Source organism: Dendrobates tinctorius, unplaced genomic scaffold, assembly GCF_039654945.1.
Source record: "Dendrobates tinctorius isolate UK_male_01 unplaced genomic scaffold, ASM3965494v1 ptg000019l, whole genome shotgun sequence".
NCBI lineage: Eukaryota > Metazoa > Chordata > Amphibia > Anura > Dendrobatidae > Dendrobates > Dendrobates tinctorius.
The window spans coordinates 78155209-78169253 of NW_027361687.1; the positions used below are offsets into that span (position 1 = coordinate 78155209).

Consider the following 14045-nt stretch of genomic DNA (forward strand, 5'->3'; position numbering starts at 1 on the left):
GTATGTATGTCTGTCTGTGTGTATGTCTGTGTGTGTGTCTTTGTGTGTGTAGGTTAGCCTGGCCCTGGAGGAAATGGGGACATGAGAAGACTGTGATGGGGAGAGAAGGCCATAATGCCTGGGCCTGGGGTGATGGGAGAAGGCCATGATGGGGTAATGGGAGAAGGCCATGATGGGGGTGATGCAGAGAAGGCAATGATGGGGAGAAGACAATGATGGGGTGATGGAGCAAGCAATGATGGGAATGATGGGGAGAAGACAATGATGGGGTGATGGAGCAGGCAATGATGGGAGTCATGGGGAGAAGGCAGTGATGGGGTGATGGAGAAGGCAGTGATGGGAGTGATGGGGAGAAGAGAATGATGGGGTGATGGAGCAGGCAATGATGGGAGTGATGGAGCAGGCAATGATGGGGGTGATGGAGCAGGCAGTGATGGGGTGATGGTGCAGGCAATGATGGGAGTGATGGGGTGATGGAGCAGGCAATGATGGGAGTGATGGGGAGAAGACAATGATGGGGTGATGGAGCAGGCAATGATGGGAGTTATGGAGAGAAGGCAGTGATGGGGTGCTGGAGAAGGCAATGATGGGAGTGATGGGGAGAAGACAATGATGGGGTGATGGAGCAGGCAATGATGGGAGTGATGGGAAGAAGGCAGTGATGGGGTGAAGGAGAAGGCAATGATGGGAGTGATGGAGCAGGCTATGATGGGGTGATGGAGCAGACAATGATGGGAGTGATGGGGTGATGGAGCAGGCAATGATGGGAGTGATGGGGAGAAGACAATGATGGGGTGATGGAGCAGGCAATGATGAGAGTGATGGGGAGAAGACAATGATGGGGTGATGGAGCAGGCAATGATGGGAGTGATGGGGAGAAGGCAGTGATAGGGTGAAGGAGAAGGCAATGATGGGGAGAAGGCAGGGGTGGGGGTGATGGGGAGAAGGCAATGATGGGGGTGATGGAGAGGGCAATGATGGGGTGGTGGGGGGAAAATAAATGATGATGGGGTGGTGGGGGAGAATGCAATGACGGTGGTGGAAAGGGCAATAAATGGGGGTGGTGGAGGAGGAGTTAATGATAGAGGTGGTGGAAAGGGCAATGATGGGAGTGATGGGGGAGAAAGCAAAGATAGTGGTGGGGGAGAAGAAAATGATGGAGGTGGTGAAGAGGGCAATGATGGGGTGGGGGAGAGGACAATAATGGGATGCGAGGGGAGGAGGACAATGAGGACAATGTAATCCCTTATTACGTACCATCTTCTCTAGTTATATATGATGCCGTCCCTTATTATATAGCTTCCTCTGCTGTTATGTATAGTGCTGTCTCTTATATAGTGTATTCTTGTTAATTTTGTTATTTACAGTGCCCTCTTTTATTACATAGTCCCCTCTCTTTTTAGATATAAAATGACTGCTGATCGAGGAGCCGGTGACCAAACTACCAGTCCATCAGCTCCTCCATTAGAAAGGAAGCTTTCCCATGCTCCATCAGCCATCATTGCATTATACAGCTAACAAGACAGGACGGTATGTAATAAAAAACAGGGCTCTATATAATCCAATATGTAAGGTCTGTCACATTATTAAAAATTATTATTAAAAAAGCCATTAGGTCTTCATCCAGCATCATCAAGCTAATACATACATATATATAGAGAACTGCAAGAAGATGAAAGTCTAGAAATAATAACAGCAGAGTTAGTAGCAGACTAAAAATTAGATCTTTGAGTGTAGTGTGGGCTCTTCGGATGCTTCCGGATTATCAACTACCAAAGGGGCAGCAAATTTTTCGACCGCCCCGGGCGCCACAAACAGTTGCTACGCCACTGGTTATGTGCAAGATTTAATCCAAGCGGTGGTCCCCTCCTGTTCACCATATTAACTAATTATTGATCGAGCGCACAGAGTATCTCGCCCAAGCCACTTGCCAGACACTGTTCCGAGGGATATTGTGGCACGCATTAATTGCTATCATATTAAAGAGGAACTTCTGTCTTATTCCAGAAAGAAAGGATCTCTACCTTCACCTTTCCACCAAATCAAAATTTATGCTGATCTCTCGGCAGAGACACAGCGCTTCCGCAGACTAATGAATCCCATCACTGCAGCCCTCCGAGAATCTCAGGTGGCGTACAGGTGGGGGTACCCCAAGAAATTGCTCATTAACAACAAAGGATCGTGGCATACTGTCTCTTCATATGAAAGAGGAAGAGATTTGCTTCGTACCTGGGATATACAAGTGCAGGAACAACCTCAGAAACAAAGAGCCGCCTGTAAGGGCAGAAGAGACATGGCAGAAAGTCCTCCCAAAAAGAAACAGGCGCTGAAGATATAATTATTATCTATATTTTACTATCTTTTAACAAGGGTGGCATCCTGACTGGTTGGTGCGGACAGTGATATACCCCCCGCGGATTTCCTACTCCCGCGTTTTGTGGACCGAAGTGCCGTCCTCGGTCTGTTTCATGACTTTACTTCTGATTTTATTAGTTTGCATTGTGTTTGGTTTTTGTTTTTTTCTATCCTTTTGCATACCTGTGGTTTATTCGGGTCCAGCATTTTCCCGCTTTGCAGGGAATTCTGACAGGTGTAATGGGCAACCCATTAGTCATACTAGCATCTGTATGTTTACAATATGGTTATTACAATATGCTCACTTAATGTTAAAGGCCTAAACAGCCCTCATAAAAGATCTTATATGTGGAAAGAGGCGGTCGCAGCTAAATGTGAGGTGTTTTGTGCCCAGGAGACGCACTTATTGGAGAAAGACTCCCACAGACTGTCTCATCGGCTCTTTCTATATGTGGTCCAATCTAATTTCTCGAAAAAAAAGAGAGGGGTGATGTTAGCTATCAAGGGGTCTGTTGCTTTCTCCCCGACTTATTTAGAACTTGACCCGGCAGGTCGATACCTCATACAAGTGGGCACCATAAATAATGTTTTATATACTATAGCCGTCATTTATGCTCCAAACCAAGCGCAGACTAGATTTATCAAAAAGTTATTAACTAGAATCAATAAAGTTAAACAGGGCCACGTAATCATATGTGGGGATTTTAATTGTGTTTGTGATAATTCTCTGGACTCTTCCACCCCAACCTCCAGGGAGCCGCCTGGTCTCCCCCTTAGCCTTTCGGGAGGACCTATATGACATATGGAGGGTTCTTCATGCATGTGAGAAGGACTATACCTACTTTTCACAGGTACATCACTCCTACTCCCGGATAGACCTATTCTTGGTTAGCAGGTCTCTCCTTAATATTGTGAACTCATCAGAAATAGGCATAATAACTTGGTCGGATCACGTCCCCATAAAGATGTCTATTCGGGAAGAATCTCAGTGTCCCCTTTACTCCCCATGGAAGATGAACCCCTTTATTCTAAAAACCCCCCATTTAGTGGCACAAACAAAAGTAGCTCTTAAAGAATACTTTAAGCTCAATGCGGACTCGGTCAGTAATTACTTCCATGTATGGAATGCCCATAAAGCGTTTATCAGGGGCCACTTTATTAAAATAGGCCATATTCTTAAAAAGCAAAGAGAAAAACGCTTATCAGACCTTACAGCATCGATCAGTTCACTGGAATACATGAATAAAAGAGTCCCATCCTCTGCCCAAATGTGTAAACTGTGTGATCTCCGACTGGAATTGCGGGAATTACTCTAACACAATTATGAAAAAAATTTTATGATCACCAAAGCCGATTACTACTCCCAAAATAATAAAGTGGGTAAACTGCTAGCATCCAGAGTGAAAATTAAAACTTCTAAAACTAAGATCCCCTTTTTGAGGAACTTATCTCCCGATTCTAAGATATACACTCCTCGGGAAATCGCCAATAAATTTAAGGATTACTATGCTTCTTTATGTAATTTAGATCCAAGAGCAGACCTCCATGGCCCAACAGCCCCTGATACAAATCTGTTTTTGTCAAGCATTAATCTCCCAACTCTTGCACCAGACCAGTTAGAAATCTTAAACGCACCTTTGACGGAGACTGAATTGACCAAAGTGATTAACTCTCTCCCAGAGGCGAAGGCCCCAGGCGCGGACGGTCTTACAAACTTGTACTATAAAGCTTGCCAGGAGACCTTAGTCCCACACTTATGCAAAACCCTACAATTAGCAGCAAATGAAGGGAGCTTCCCAAAAGAAATGCTGACAGTTACTGTGATCACACTCCCAAAACAGGGAAAGCCACCGGAGGTGCCCCAAAACTTCCGCACGATTTCATTGTTAAACACTGATGTCAAAATTTATGCTAAATGTATTGCTCTGAGATTAGCGCCTATCATTCCTTCCCTTACTAACCCAGACCAGGCTGGTTTTGTGCAAGGGCGGACTGCAGCTGACATCAGGAAAGTAATTGATTTGATAGATGTAATAAATAGAAGGGGAACACCAGCGGTGGTAGTGGCCTGAGATGCCGAGAAGGCATTCGACTGAGTGAGATGGTCGTTTGTCTTCTCGGTTATGGAGCGTATGGGGTTTGGGGGTTGGGTGCTGACTGCTATTAAAGCTCTGTATTCTACTCCGTCGGCCAGGGTTTTTGTGAATGATACCATGTCAGAGACATTCCCCATTACAAATATAACTAGGCAGGGGTGTCCTCTCTCCCCCCTAGTGTTCATTTTAGCCTTAGAACCACTTGCCCAAGCAACCAGACAAAGTCCAGATATCTGGGGCATAGATGTGGGGAAACAATCTCATTGCATCACGTTGTATGCTGATGATGTGATATTGACGTTAGCACTCCCCCCGGAGTCTTTACCGGCAGCTCTAGAGATTATTGAAAAATTTGGCCTCCTGTCTTACTACAAAATTAATGAGAATAAATCTCAAATTCTACCCCTTAACATACCATTACTGCAGTTGAAACGCCTTAAGACCATTATGAGGATGGACTGGCAAATGGAGCAAATTTCATACCTGGGAACGTTGCTAACATCATCCTCCACTAATTTGTACAAAGCCAATTACCTCCCCCTACTAGCAGATATTGAGAATGAGATGAGCAGACTCCAGAAATTTGAAGTCTCCTGGGTGGGTCGTATTGCACTGTTTAAGATGTTATTACTGCCCAAAATGTTATATTTATTTCGCTCGGTGCCGATATCACCTCCGAAGGTGTTTTTTCAAGGTTCTCATAAGCTTCTGAATGCCTTCATCTGGGGAGGAAAGCAGCCTCAGTTGTCGAGACATTTGTTGCAACGCGCAAAGCTAGTGGGGGGGGTGGGACTCCCTAATGTGAACGATTACTATATAGCAACTCAACTCAACCGGTTGAAGAACTGGTGGAATCGCGACCCCCCAAGTAAGTGGTCCCAAATAGATGCACATTTTGCACCCTCACACGATCTCAGGGCGGTGCTATGGGCAGCTCTGGTTGACCCACGGAACCTGGGGGCCCTCCTTCCACTGACTAAGCACTCCCTGTCTAATTGGCTTCAGGTTCACTCCTCCACTCAGACACACATCCCTGCATTGCCTCTCGAGGCACCTTTAGAACTTCTGGAGGTGTTATCAGAGGACCTTGACCTGTACCATTGGAAGATAGGCGGGATCACGGTATTAAGCGATATAGTTGAAGATCGCACTCTTTTACCTTTTGCCCGGTTGAAAAACAGGTTTGGCTTGACGTTTAAAGACCATTTCTCATATCTCCGGGTACAATACACTTTAAAGAAATATCTAAACTTCCCATATAGGGTTAATAGTGATATTATTAGGACCCTCTCATCTTCCTCATCCCTAGATATGGGCTTGAGACCCCTTTATGATTCCTTGGGACATAAGAACAGATTTGTAAAATCTCTACCCTTCATATCTTGGGAAAAAAAACCTTGGTAAAGCCATACCTGACAAGGACTGGTTAAGAGCAATTAAATTGGCAGGACGGACGTTTAGATGTGCGTCCCACTTTGAATCACACTTGAAGCTGATACTCCGCTGGTATTTTACTCCCGTGAAGCTTCATTCCATGTTTCCCAACACCTCACACCTATGTTGGCGAAACTGTAATCAGGTGGGGTCCTTATATCATATATTTTGGGATTGTCCACTTATAACTTCTTTGTGGGATCACGCCTTTAGACTTATTTCACTTGTAGTGGGACAGATCGTCCAGCCGTCTCCCGAGGTGGCGCTCCTCCTCTTAAACATACATGCATTCTCCCCGTGCTCTAGAGTGGTAACGGCTCATATTGTGTTAACGACAAGACTTCTATTAGCTAAACAGTGGAAAAAAGATGTTATTCCTAAGAAAGAGGCCATAGCTCAAGCAGTTAATACCACGTTTATTTTTGAAAAAATGCTAGCCCACAAAAATAACGCCCTACAGAAGTTCACCAGGGATTGGCAGGCTTGGGAAGCGACACAGTTAGCGAGTCACAGTTGAACCAGTCAAATAAAGGTGGGGGGAGGGCCCTGGGTGGGAGAGGGTTAAGACCGAAGCTCTTTGTTTATACTGCAATGGTTGCATAATTACACATTTATGTTACTTTGACCTGTGTTGTACATTTGTGATAATGTTGTATTATAGTATTTTCAATAAAAACAAATTAAAAAATAAAAACTGAAATATCACATGGTCATAAGTATTCAGACCCTTTGCTCAGTATTGAGTAGAAGCACCCTTTTGAGCTAGTACAGCCATGAGTCTTCTTGGGAATGATGCCAAAAGTTTTTCACACCTGGATTTGGGGATCCTCTGCCATTCTTCCTTGCAGATACTCTCCAGTTCCATCAGGTTGGATGGTGAACGTTGTGGACAGCCATTTTCAGGTCTCTCCACAGATGCTCAACTGGGTTTAGGTCAGGGCTCCGGCTTGGCCAGTCAAGAATGGTTGCAGAGTTTTTCTGAAGCCACTGTGTGCTTAGCTGTGTGCTTAAGGCCAATGTCTTGTTGGAAGGTGAATCTTTGGCCAAGTCTAAGGTCCAGGGCACTCTGGAAGAGGTTTTCATTCAGGATATCTCTGTACTTGGCCGCATTCATGTTTCCTTCAATGGCTACCAGTCGTCCTGTCCCTGCAGCTGAAAAACACCACCATAGTATGATGCTGCCACCACCACCATTTTTCACTGTTGGGATTTTATTGGACAGGTGATGAGCAGTGCCTGGTTATCTCCACACATACCCCTTAGAATTATCACCAAAAAGGTCTATCTTTGTCTCATCAGACCAGAGAATCTTATTTCTCATAGTCTGGGAGTCCTTCATGTGTTTTTAGCAAACTCTATGTGGGCTTTCATATGTCTTGCACTGAGGAGAGGCTTCCGTCACATCACTCTGCCTTAAAGGCTTGACTGATGTAGGGCTGCAGTGATAGTTGACTTTGTGGAACTTTCTCCCATCTCCCTACTGCATCTCTTGAGCTCAGCCACCGTGATCTTGGGGTTCTTATTTACTTCTCTCACCAAGGCTCTACTCCCACGATTGCTCAGTTTAGCTGGACGGCAAGGTCTAGATAAACTTCTGGTGGTCCCAAACTTCTTCCATTTCAGGATTATAGAGGCCACTGTGCTCTTAAGAACCTTGAGTACTGCAGAAATTATTTTGTAACCTAAGCCAGATCTGTGCCTTGCCACAATTCTGTCTCTGAGCTCCTTGGCCAGTTCCTTTGACCTCATGATTCTCATTTGGTCTGACATGCAATGTGAGCTGTGAGGTCTTATATAGACGGGTGTGTGCCTTTCCAAATCAAGTACTATCAGTTTAATTAAACACAGCTGGACTCCAATGAAGGAGTAGAACCATCTCAAGGAGGATCACAAAGAAAAGGAAACAGACAGCATGTGACTTAAAGATGAGTGTCTGAGCAAAGGGTCTGAAAACTTATGACCATGTGATATTTCAGTTTTTCTTTTTTAATAAATGTGCAAAAATTTCTAGTTTTGTTTTGTTTTCCATCAAGATGGGGTGCAGAGTGTATATTAATGAGAAAAAAATGAACGGTTTTGAATTTACCAAATGTGTTGTGAACTCTCTTGATCTGACTTCTGAGTCGGGGCTCCCTCTGGTGATTACAGCGGGTAGTGGAGCTGGTCGTATTGACAGAAGTCTATCAACTGAAGACGATGATTGGAAGTCAGGGGTTACAGACTGGGAGGATTTAAGTGAGCAAGTTTCCTTCAGTTGCTGCTTTTGATTTGTTTGTCTTCCTGTGCATTGTGAAGTCTGCTTTTTCCCATCCTTGGTCTTGCATCATTCAGATAAGTTGCTTGCTGAATCTTTTGCATTTGTTATAGTTTTTGCCTTTCTCTGCTTTCTGCTTTGCTGTGTGGGTTCAACATTATTCCCTGCTGGGATTTGTGCTGAACCCCACTCATATGTCACAGCTTATGGCATTCTGTTCAGTATTGCTAATCCCCTGTTATATTAGTATTTTTGCTTTACTTCCAGGTCACACCAGAACGCTGGTCTAGCGGGGGAGAGGTCGTGTGGCCTCAGTGTTTTTGTGTATCAGATGTGTTGGATTTTTTAGGGTTTTTGCGTGATTGCAGACAGTATAGTTTCTGTCCTGTCCTATCTAGACTCTATTTTCTGCCTGCGTTTGTGCATCATCTTGTCTCACCGACAATATATGTTTGGGGGCTATCTATTCCTTTGGGGGTTCTACTCTGGGGCAGTTTAGCTTTCCCCTTTCTTGCTTTAGGATTAGTTAACTCTTTGGCTGTGCCGAGGCGTCTAGGGCATCGTAGGCACGTCCCACGGCTAATGCTAGTTGTGTTGGTAGGTTTAGGGGTCTGCAATCCGCTAAGTTGCCAACCTTTCTGGTTTCCTGGTTGCTTAGCTAATTTCCTGGTAATCCTCCTCGGTGACCGAATCATAACACAAATGGCTGCAATGAAACAGAGTGAAAAATTTAAAGAGGTCTGAATACTTTCCGTACCCACGGTTTGTCGCCTTAGACCTTAGAGCGACGGCCATTTTTCCTGTCCTCCCCAGTAGTAACAGATGATGGTAAAATACACTAATAGATCTTCTATACCATATCACAAGCTCTATATGACATGCGCTATATATATAGCTGATGAAACCACAATCAGATAAAAGTGTTTGTATCACAATTAGGGGAATGTCAGACTGAAGAAGGCAATGGCCAGAAATTATTCTGGAAACCTCGTAAACCACATTTTCTTAGCTTTTTCTTTCAGTCTAGCATTTTCTTTTTCTGCAGCCTCTTTCTCTTTCTCTTTGACTGTAAATTGATATGCAAATTTCAGGACAAATTTCTTTCTGTCTATCCTTTCTTTGATTGGGTTTCTCTTCTGTTCCATGCGGAATTTTGCATCTCTCAGCGCGTTTTCAATGATTTCTTGCAGGTCGTTGCATCTCCCTCGCGTCTTCAAGTTGTCACTTATGGTGTAATTCTCAATAGCGTGGATCTGTTCCACACCAGTCTCCTTAAACTTGCTTACCAAGTGACTGTAAGGTGTACTCAGTTTGTTGGTAAGAACGACTGTGGGATATACACCTGCAAAAATAAAACCGGGGATTAAAGGGGTGTACTCAATTTTTAAAGTTATCTATGAGATACAGGATAATTTTTCGGTAGCTGGGAGTCTGACTGCTATAGCTCCCAGTGATAGAAAAAAGCAAGGCTCTGAAGAGTGCTGGTTGAATGGAGCAGAGGTCGAGCACGCTCACTTCCACTGCATTCATTTTTGAGGGAAGCTCCAGAGACTGCCAAGTGTTGCACTAAACAGATCTTTGATGCTCCCATTAGAATGATTAAACACAAACCCAGACTCATAGTAAAGCTATAGCCAAGAACATAGACTTGGCGCTCTAAAAAAACTCCAAAAACAGCATATTAAGAAAGGAGAAACCAAGTATATCAGAGGAAACAGAGATATTTTAGCAATATCTGACATAAATAATTGAATAAATAACATATACAGATATCGCTGCACATTCCCTTACCAAGTACTGAAGACCACCACAGATATATAGTACACCCCAACGCCCGTTTCACTGTGTTGTTCACCTTGCTTTCTCAAGGGGAGATTTATTGCTTCCAAAAAGGATCTTTTTATCCTAACAAGACCTGGTCATGTGTCTATCACATGACTGAGCTTTAATTGGCTGTGCAAAAACAGTATGCTTCCAAAAAGGACCTTTTTAACCTATCAGGACCTGGTCATGTGTCTGTTACATGACCAGGCTTTATTTGGCTGTGTGGAAGCAGTGCGTGTGTGCGCGCGGCCGCCCGCCCCGTGACCATGTGACTGCCAAGTCCTACAGCCGCTAAAATATCTCTGTTTCCTTTGATATGCTTATTTTAATACCATGATTGAACTCACCATTCCATTTGGCAACTAGTGTAATAACTTACCAATTCGTGATATGTATATTCTGACTTTATACAGTGGCATGCAAAAGTTTAGGCACCCCTGGTCAAAATTACTGTTATTGTGAACAGTTAAGCAAGTTGAAGATAAAATGATCTCTAAAAGGCCTAAAGTTAAAGATGACACATTTGTTTTGTATTTTAGGCTAAAAAGTAATACACATTGTAATTTTTTCACATTTTAAAAATTACAAAAAGAAAAATGGTCCGATGCTAAAGTTTGGGCACCTTTGGAGTTTTGTGTGCTCAGATAACTTTGACCAAGGTTTCAGACCTTAATTAGCCTGTAAGGGATATGGCTTGTTCACCCTCAATGTTAGGAAAGGCCAGCTGATGCAGATTCCACAGGTTTAGAAACACATAGCCTCCTCTAACCTTGTGCGAAAAAACAGCCACCATGGGTTCTTTTAAGCAGCTGCCTAGCATTCTGAAAATGAAAATGGTGGAGGCCCACAAAGCAGGAGAAGGCTATAAGAAGATAGCAAAGCGTTTTCAAGTTGTCCTTTCCTCAGTTCAATATGTAATTCAGAAATAGCAGTTTACAGGAACAGTGGAGGTCAAGATAAGGTCTGGAAGGCCAAGCAGAATTTCAGAGAGAGCTGCTTGTAGCATTGCTAGAAAGGCATATCAGAACCCCCACTTGACTGCAAAAGACCTTCAGAAAGATTTAGCAGATTCTGGAGTTGTGTTAATTGTTCTACTGTTCAGAGACACCTTATCAAATATGGCCTTCATGGAAGAGTCATAAGAAGAAAACCTCTCCTGCACCCTCACCATAAAATTTAGCATCAGATGTATGCAAAAGAACATCTAAACAAGCCCAATGCATTTTAGAAACAAGTCCTGTGAATCGTTGAAGTTAAAATAAAACTCTTTGGTCGCAATGATCAAAGGTATGTGCAGAGAAAAAATTGCATAGAATTTCAGGAAAAGAACATCTCTCCAACCATTAAAGCATGGGGATGGATCAATCATGCTTTGGAGTTGTGTTGCAGACAATGGCACAGGGAACATTTCACAGGTAGAGGGAAGAATGGAGTCAATGAAATTTCAACAAATTCTTGATGCAAACATAACACCATGTGTAAAAAAGCTGAATTTGAAAACAGGATGGCTTCTACAAATGGATAATGATCACACACATCAAAATCCACAATAGACTACCTCAAAAGGCGATAGCTAGAGGTTTTTCAATGGCCCTCACAGTCCCCCGATTCGATCATCATTGAAAATCTGTGGCTAGTCACTACTTCAGAATTAATTAGTTCAGCTCTGCACAGCCTCACTGGCTGCCTGGAGATGAACTAATTAGCTTGGGAAGTTTCTGACTTTTTTCCCACGCTCATCAGTTCACCTCAGGTCAGCCAAGGACTCCCGCTGACGTCACTGAGGCTGCGCAGAGTCCCCTGGCTGACCTGAGGTGAACTAATGAACGTGGGAAAAAATGCAGAAACTTTCCCACGGTAATTAGTTCATCTCAGGGCAGCCAGGGAGGCTGCGCAGAGATGAAATAATTCATTCTGGCAGTGGTTTACATGGGGCTGGTCGCATAAGCACCGATCCCTGTGTAAACCACTTAACCTTTTCTGATGGATAGCAGCGAGGGACCTGACTAAGCAGCAGAGAGGTAAGGATATGGTTGCTTTTTTGTTTTCTTTTTGTTACATGTCGATGGTTTATTTATGGATTATCCCAGCAAAGAGCACACAGATGAACAGCATACTAGGGCACACAAATCACCACATTACCAGACGGAGCTATTTATCTGAAGTATTGCGGCATATAATTCAGTCAAAAAATGGAGATGCATGAAAAAACATGAATATTTCAATAAGAAGCGAAAAAAGAAGAAATATGCAGCACTCACCGATATAGCTGAAAAACTGTGCGTCTTTATTTCACATTGATGGAATTTCTGTGAAATAAAGACGCACAGTTTTTCTTAGTTATGGATTACCAGAGCAATAAATCTTGTCAAAAACTAGGTGTCTTTATTTCATTAAAATAATTTTTAATTAATGTCTGTTTGTGTTTTTTTAAACCCTTTAATAGTCTAGGGTTAATAATGAATAACTGTCTAATTGACATCTCTCCATTATTAAACGGCTGAATGTCACCTTCCAATTGCAAGATGACATTAACCCATTAATATTAATCCATTAGCCACCGCTACAGGGCAATGGGAATAGAAAGGATAAGTCTGGGGGCAGATTTTTTTAGCCGGGGGGGGGCAAAAGCAATGGTCTCTCTCAAGGCTATTAAAATCTGCCCTCACTCACCTGCTTTACCCCTCTGGTTGACAAATTACCGCGGGAGCCCACGCAATTTTTTACATCGAATTAACCCCTTAAATTAACACCTACACCTCCCAAATTGTACACACAAACCATCATCTAATTACTAGTGAAAGACATATGAAAAAAAACATGAAATGAAATGGTTTACTGTATGTGAACCATGTGTCATTTCATGTCGGGTTGAGGAAGGATTTTACAGAAGCCGGCAATTGATTTTGCGGCTACTCTGCTATGTAGAACTGTATGAAATATAAATATAAATATATATACATATATATATTGTAGGGATTCTACTTGCTCAGGTGCAGCAGGAGACAATCATGAGGCAGGTTCTTTCAAAGTTCATGAGGTTTATTTGCGTCATAAACCCATAAAGCAGCATGTCACCAAAGAAACAGCCTTTAGCTTAGGCAAAAAAGAACACAAATGTCTGTTGCTTCAGACTCAGACCTGGAGCCTCAGCACACACGGGAGGCGTAGTCCTCCCCACATACAACTACCTGGTTCAGGAGCAGGCTACATTATAAGGGTATAGCCACACCCACAAATCCAGCAGCTGACTGGTCACGTGATTGTGACCTCACCACAGGTCCTTGCAAAACATTATTAATATTGTGATATTAAATAGGGCTTACACTACATTACAGAGACAAGCAGTCTCCGAGACACATACCTCCCATCAACTATACAACCCTTAGTCATGCCACATACCTCCCCCTCTGCCTAAAGTTGTGGGGCTTGGCACTTTCACCTACCAGGCAAGGGATTCTTGAGAGGGCATCGGCATTCCCATGTAGCTTCCCGGCCCTATGCTCTACATGGAAGCTGAAGTCTTGCAGGGCTAAGAACCAGCGGGTGACCCTAGCATTCTTACCCTTTGTTTCCCTCATCCATCTGAGTGGGGCATGGTTGGATATTAACCTAAACTTTCGTCCCACCAGGTAGTACCGTAAGGTATCCACTACCCATTTTATGGCCAAACACTCCTCTACAACTGAGTAATTTCTCTCACAAGAAGATAGCTTCCTACTCAGGTAGAGGACAGGATGCTCCTCCCCACATATCTCCTGGGAAAGGACTGCTCCTATCCCGACATCTGAGGCATCTGTCTGAAGGATAAACTCTCGTTTAAAGTTCAGGGCCACCAGAATGGGTTGCTTACATAGAGCTCCTTTCATTTCTTGGAAGGCTGAATCTGCCTCTTCGGACCATCTGACCATTACTGATTTTGTCCCTTTTAGAAGATCAGTCAGAGGTGCAGCCATCGTGGCGAAGTTTGGGATGAACCTTCTGTAATATCCCACGATCCCCAGGAAGGCTTTAACTTGCTTTTTGGACAGCGGTCTCGGCCATGTTTGAATTGCCTCCACTTTATTGATTTGGGGTTTGAT

The 14045-nt window shown here is 43.5% G+C and overlaps 1 protein-coding gene across 1 annotated transcript in view; it reads right to left on the minus strand.

Annotated features, from left to right (window-relative positions):
- Window positions 1-6281: 6281 nt before the first annotated feature.
- LOC141083074 (uncharacterized) overlaps window positions 6282-14045 on the minus strand; it is a 57131-nt gene continuing 49367 nt past the window's right edge. Inside the window, exon 4 of the mRNA XM_073567245.1 lies at window positions 6282-9481. Coding sequence (XP_073423346.1) covers window positions 9114-9481 — 368 coding nt within the window. The 3' untranslated portion in view covers window positions 6282-9113. The remainder of the gene's footprint in view (window positions 9482-14045) is intronic.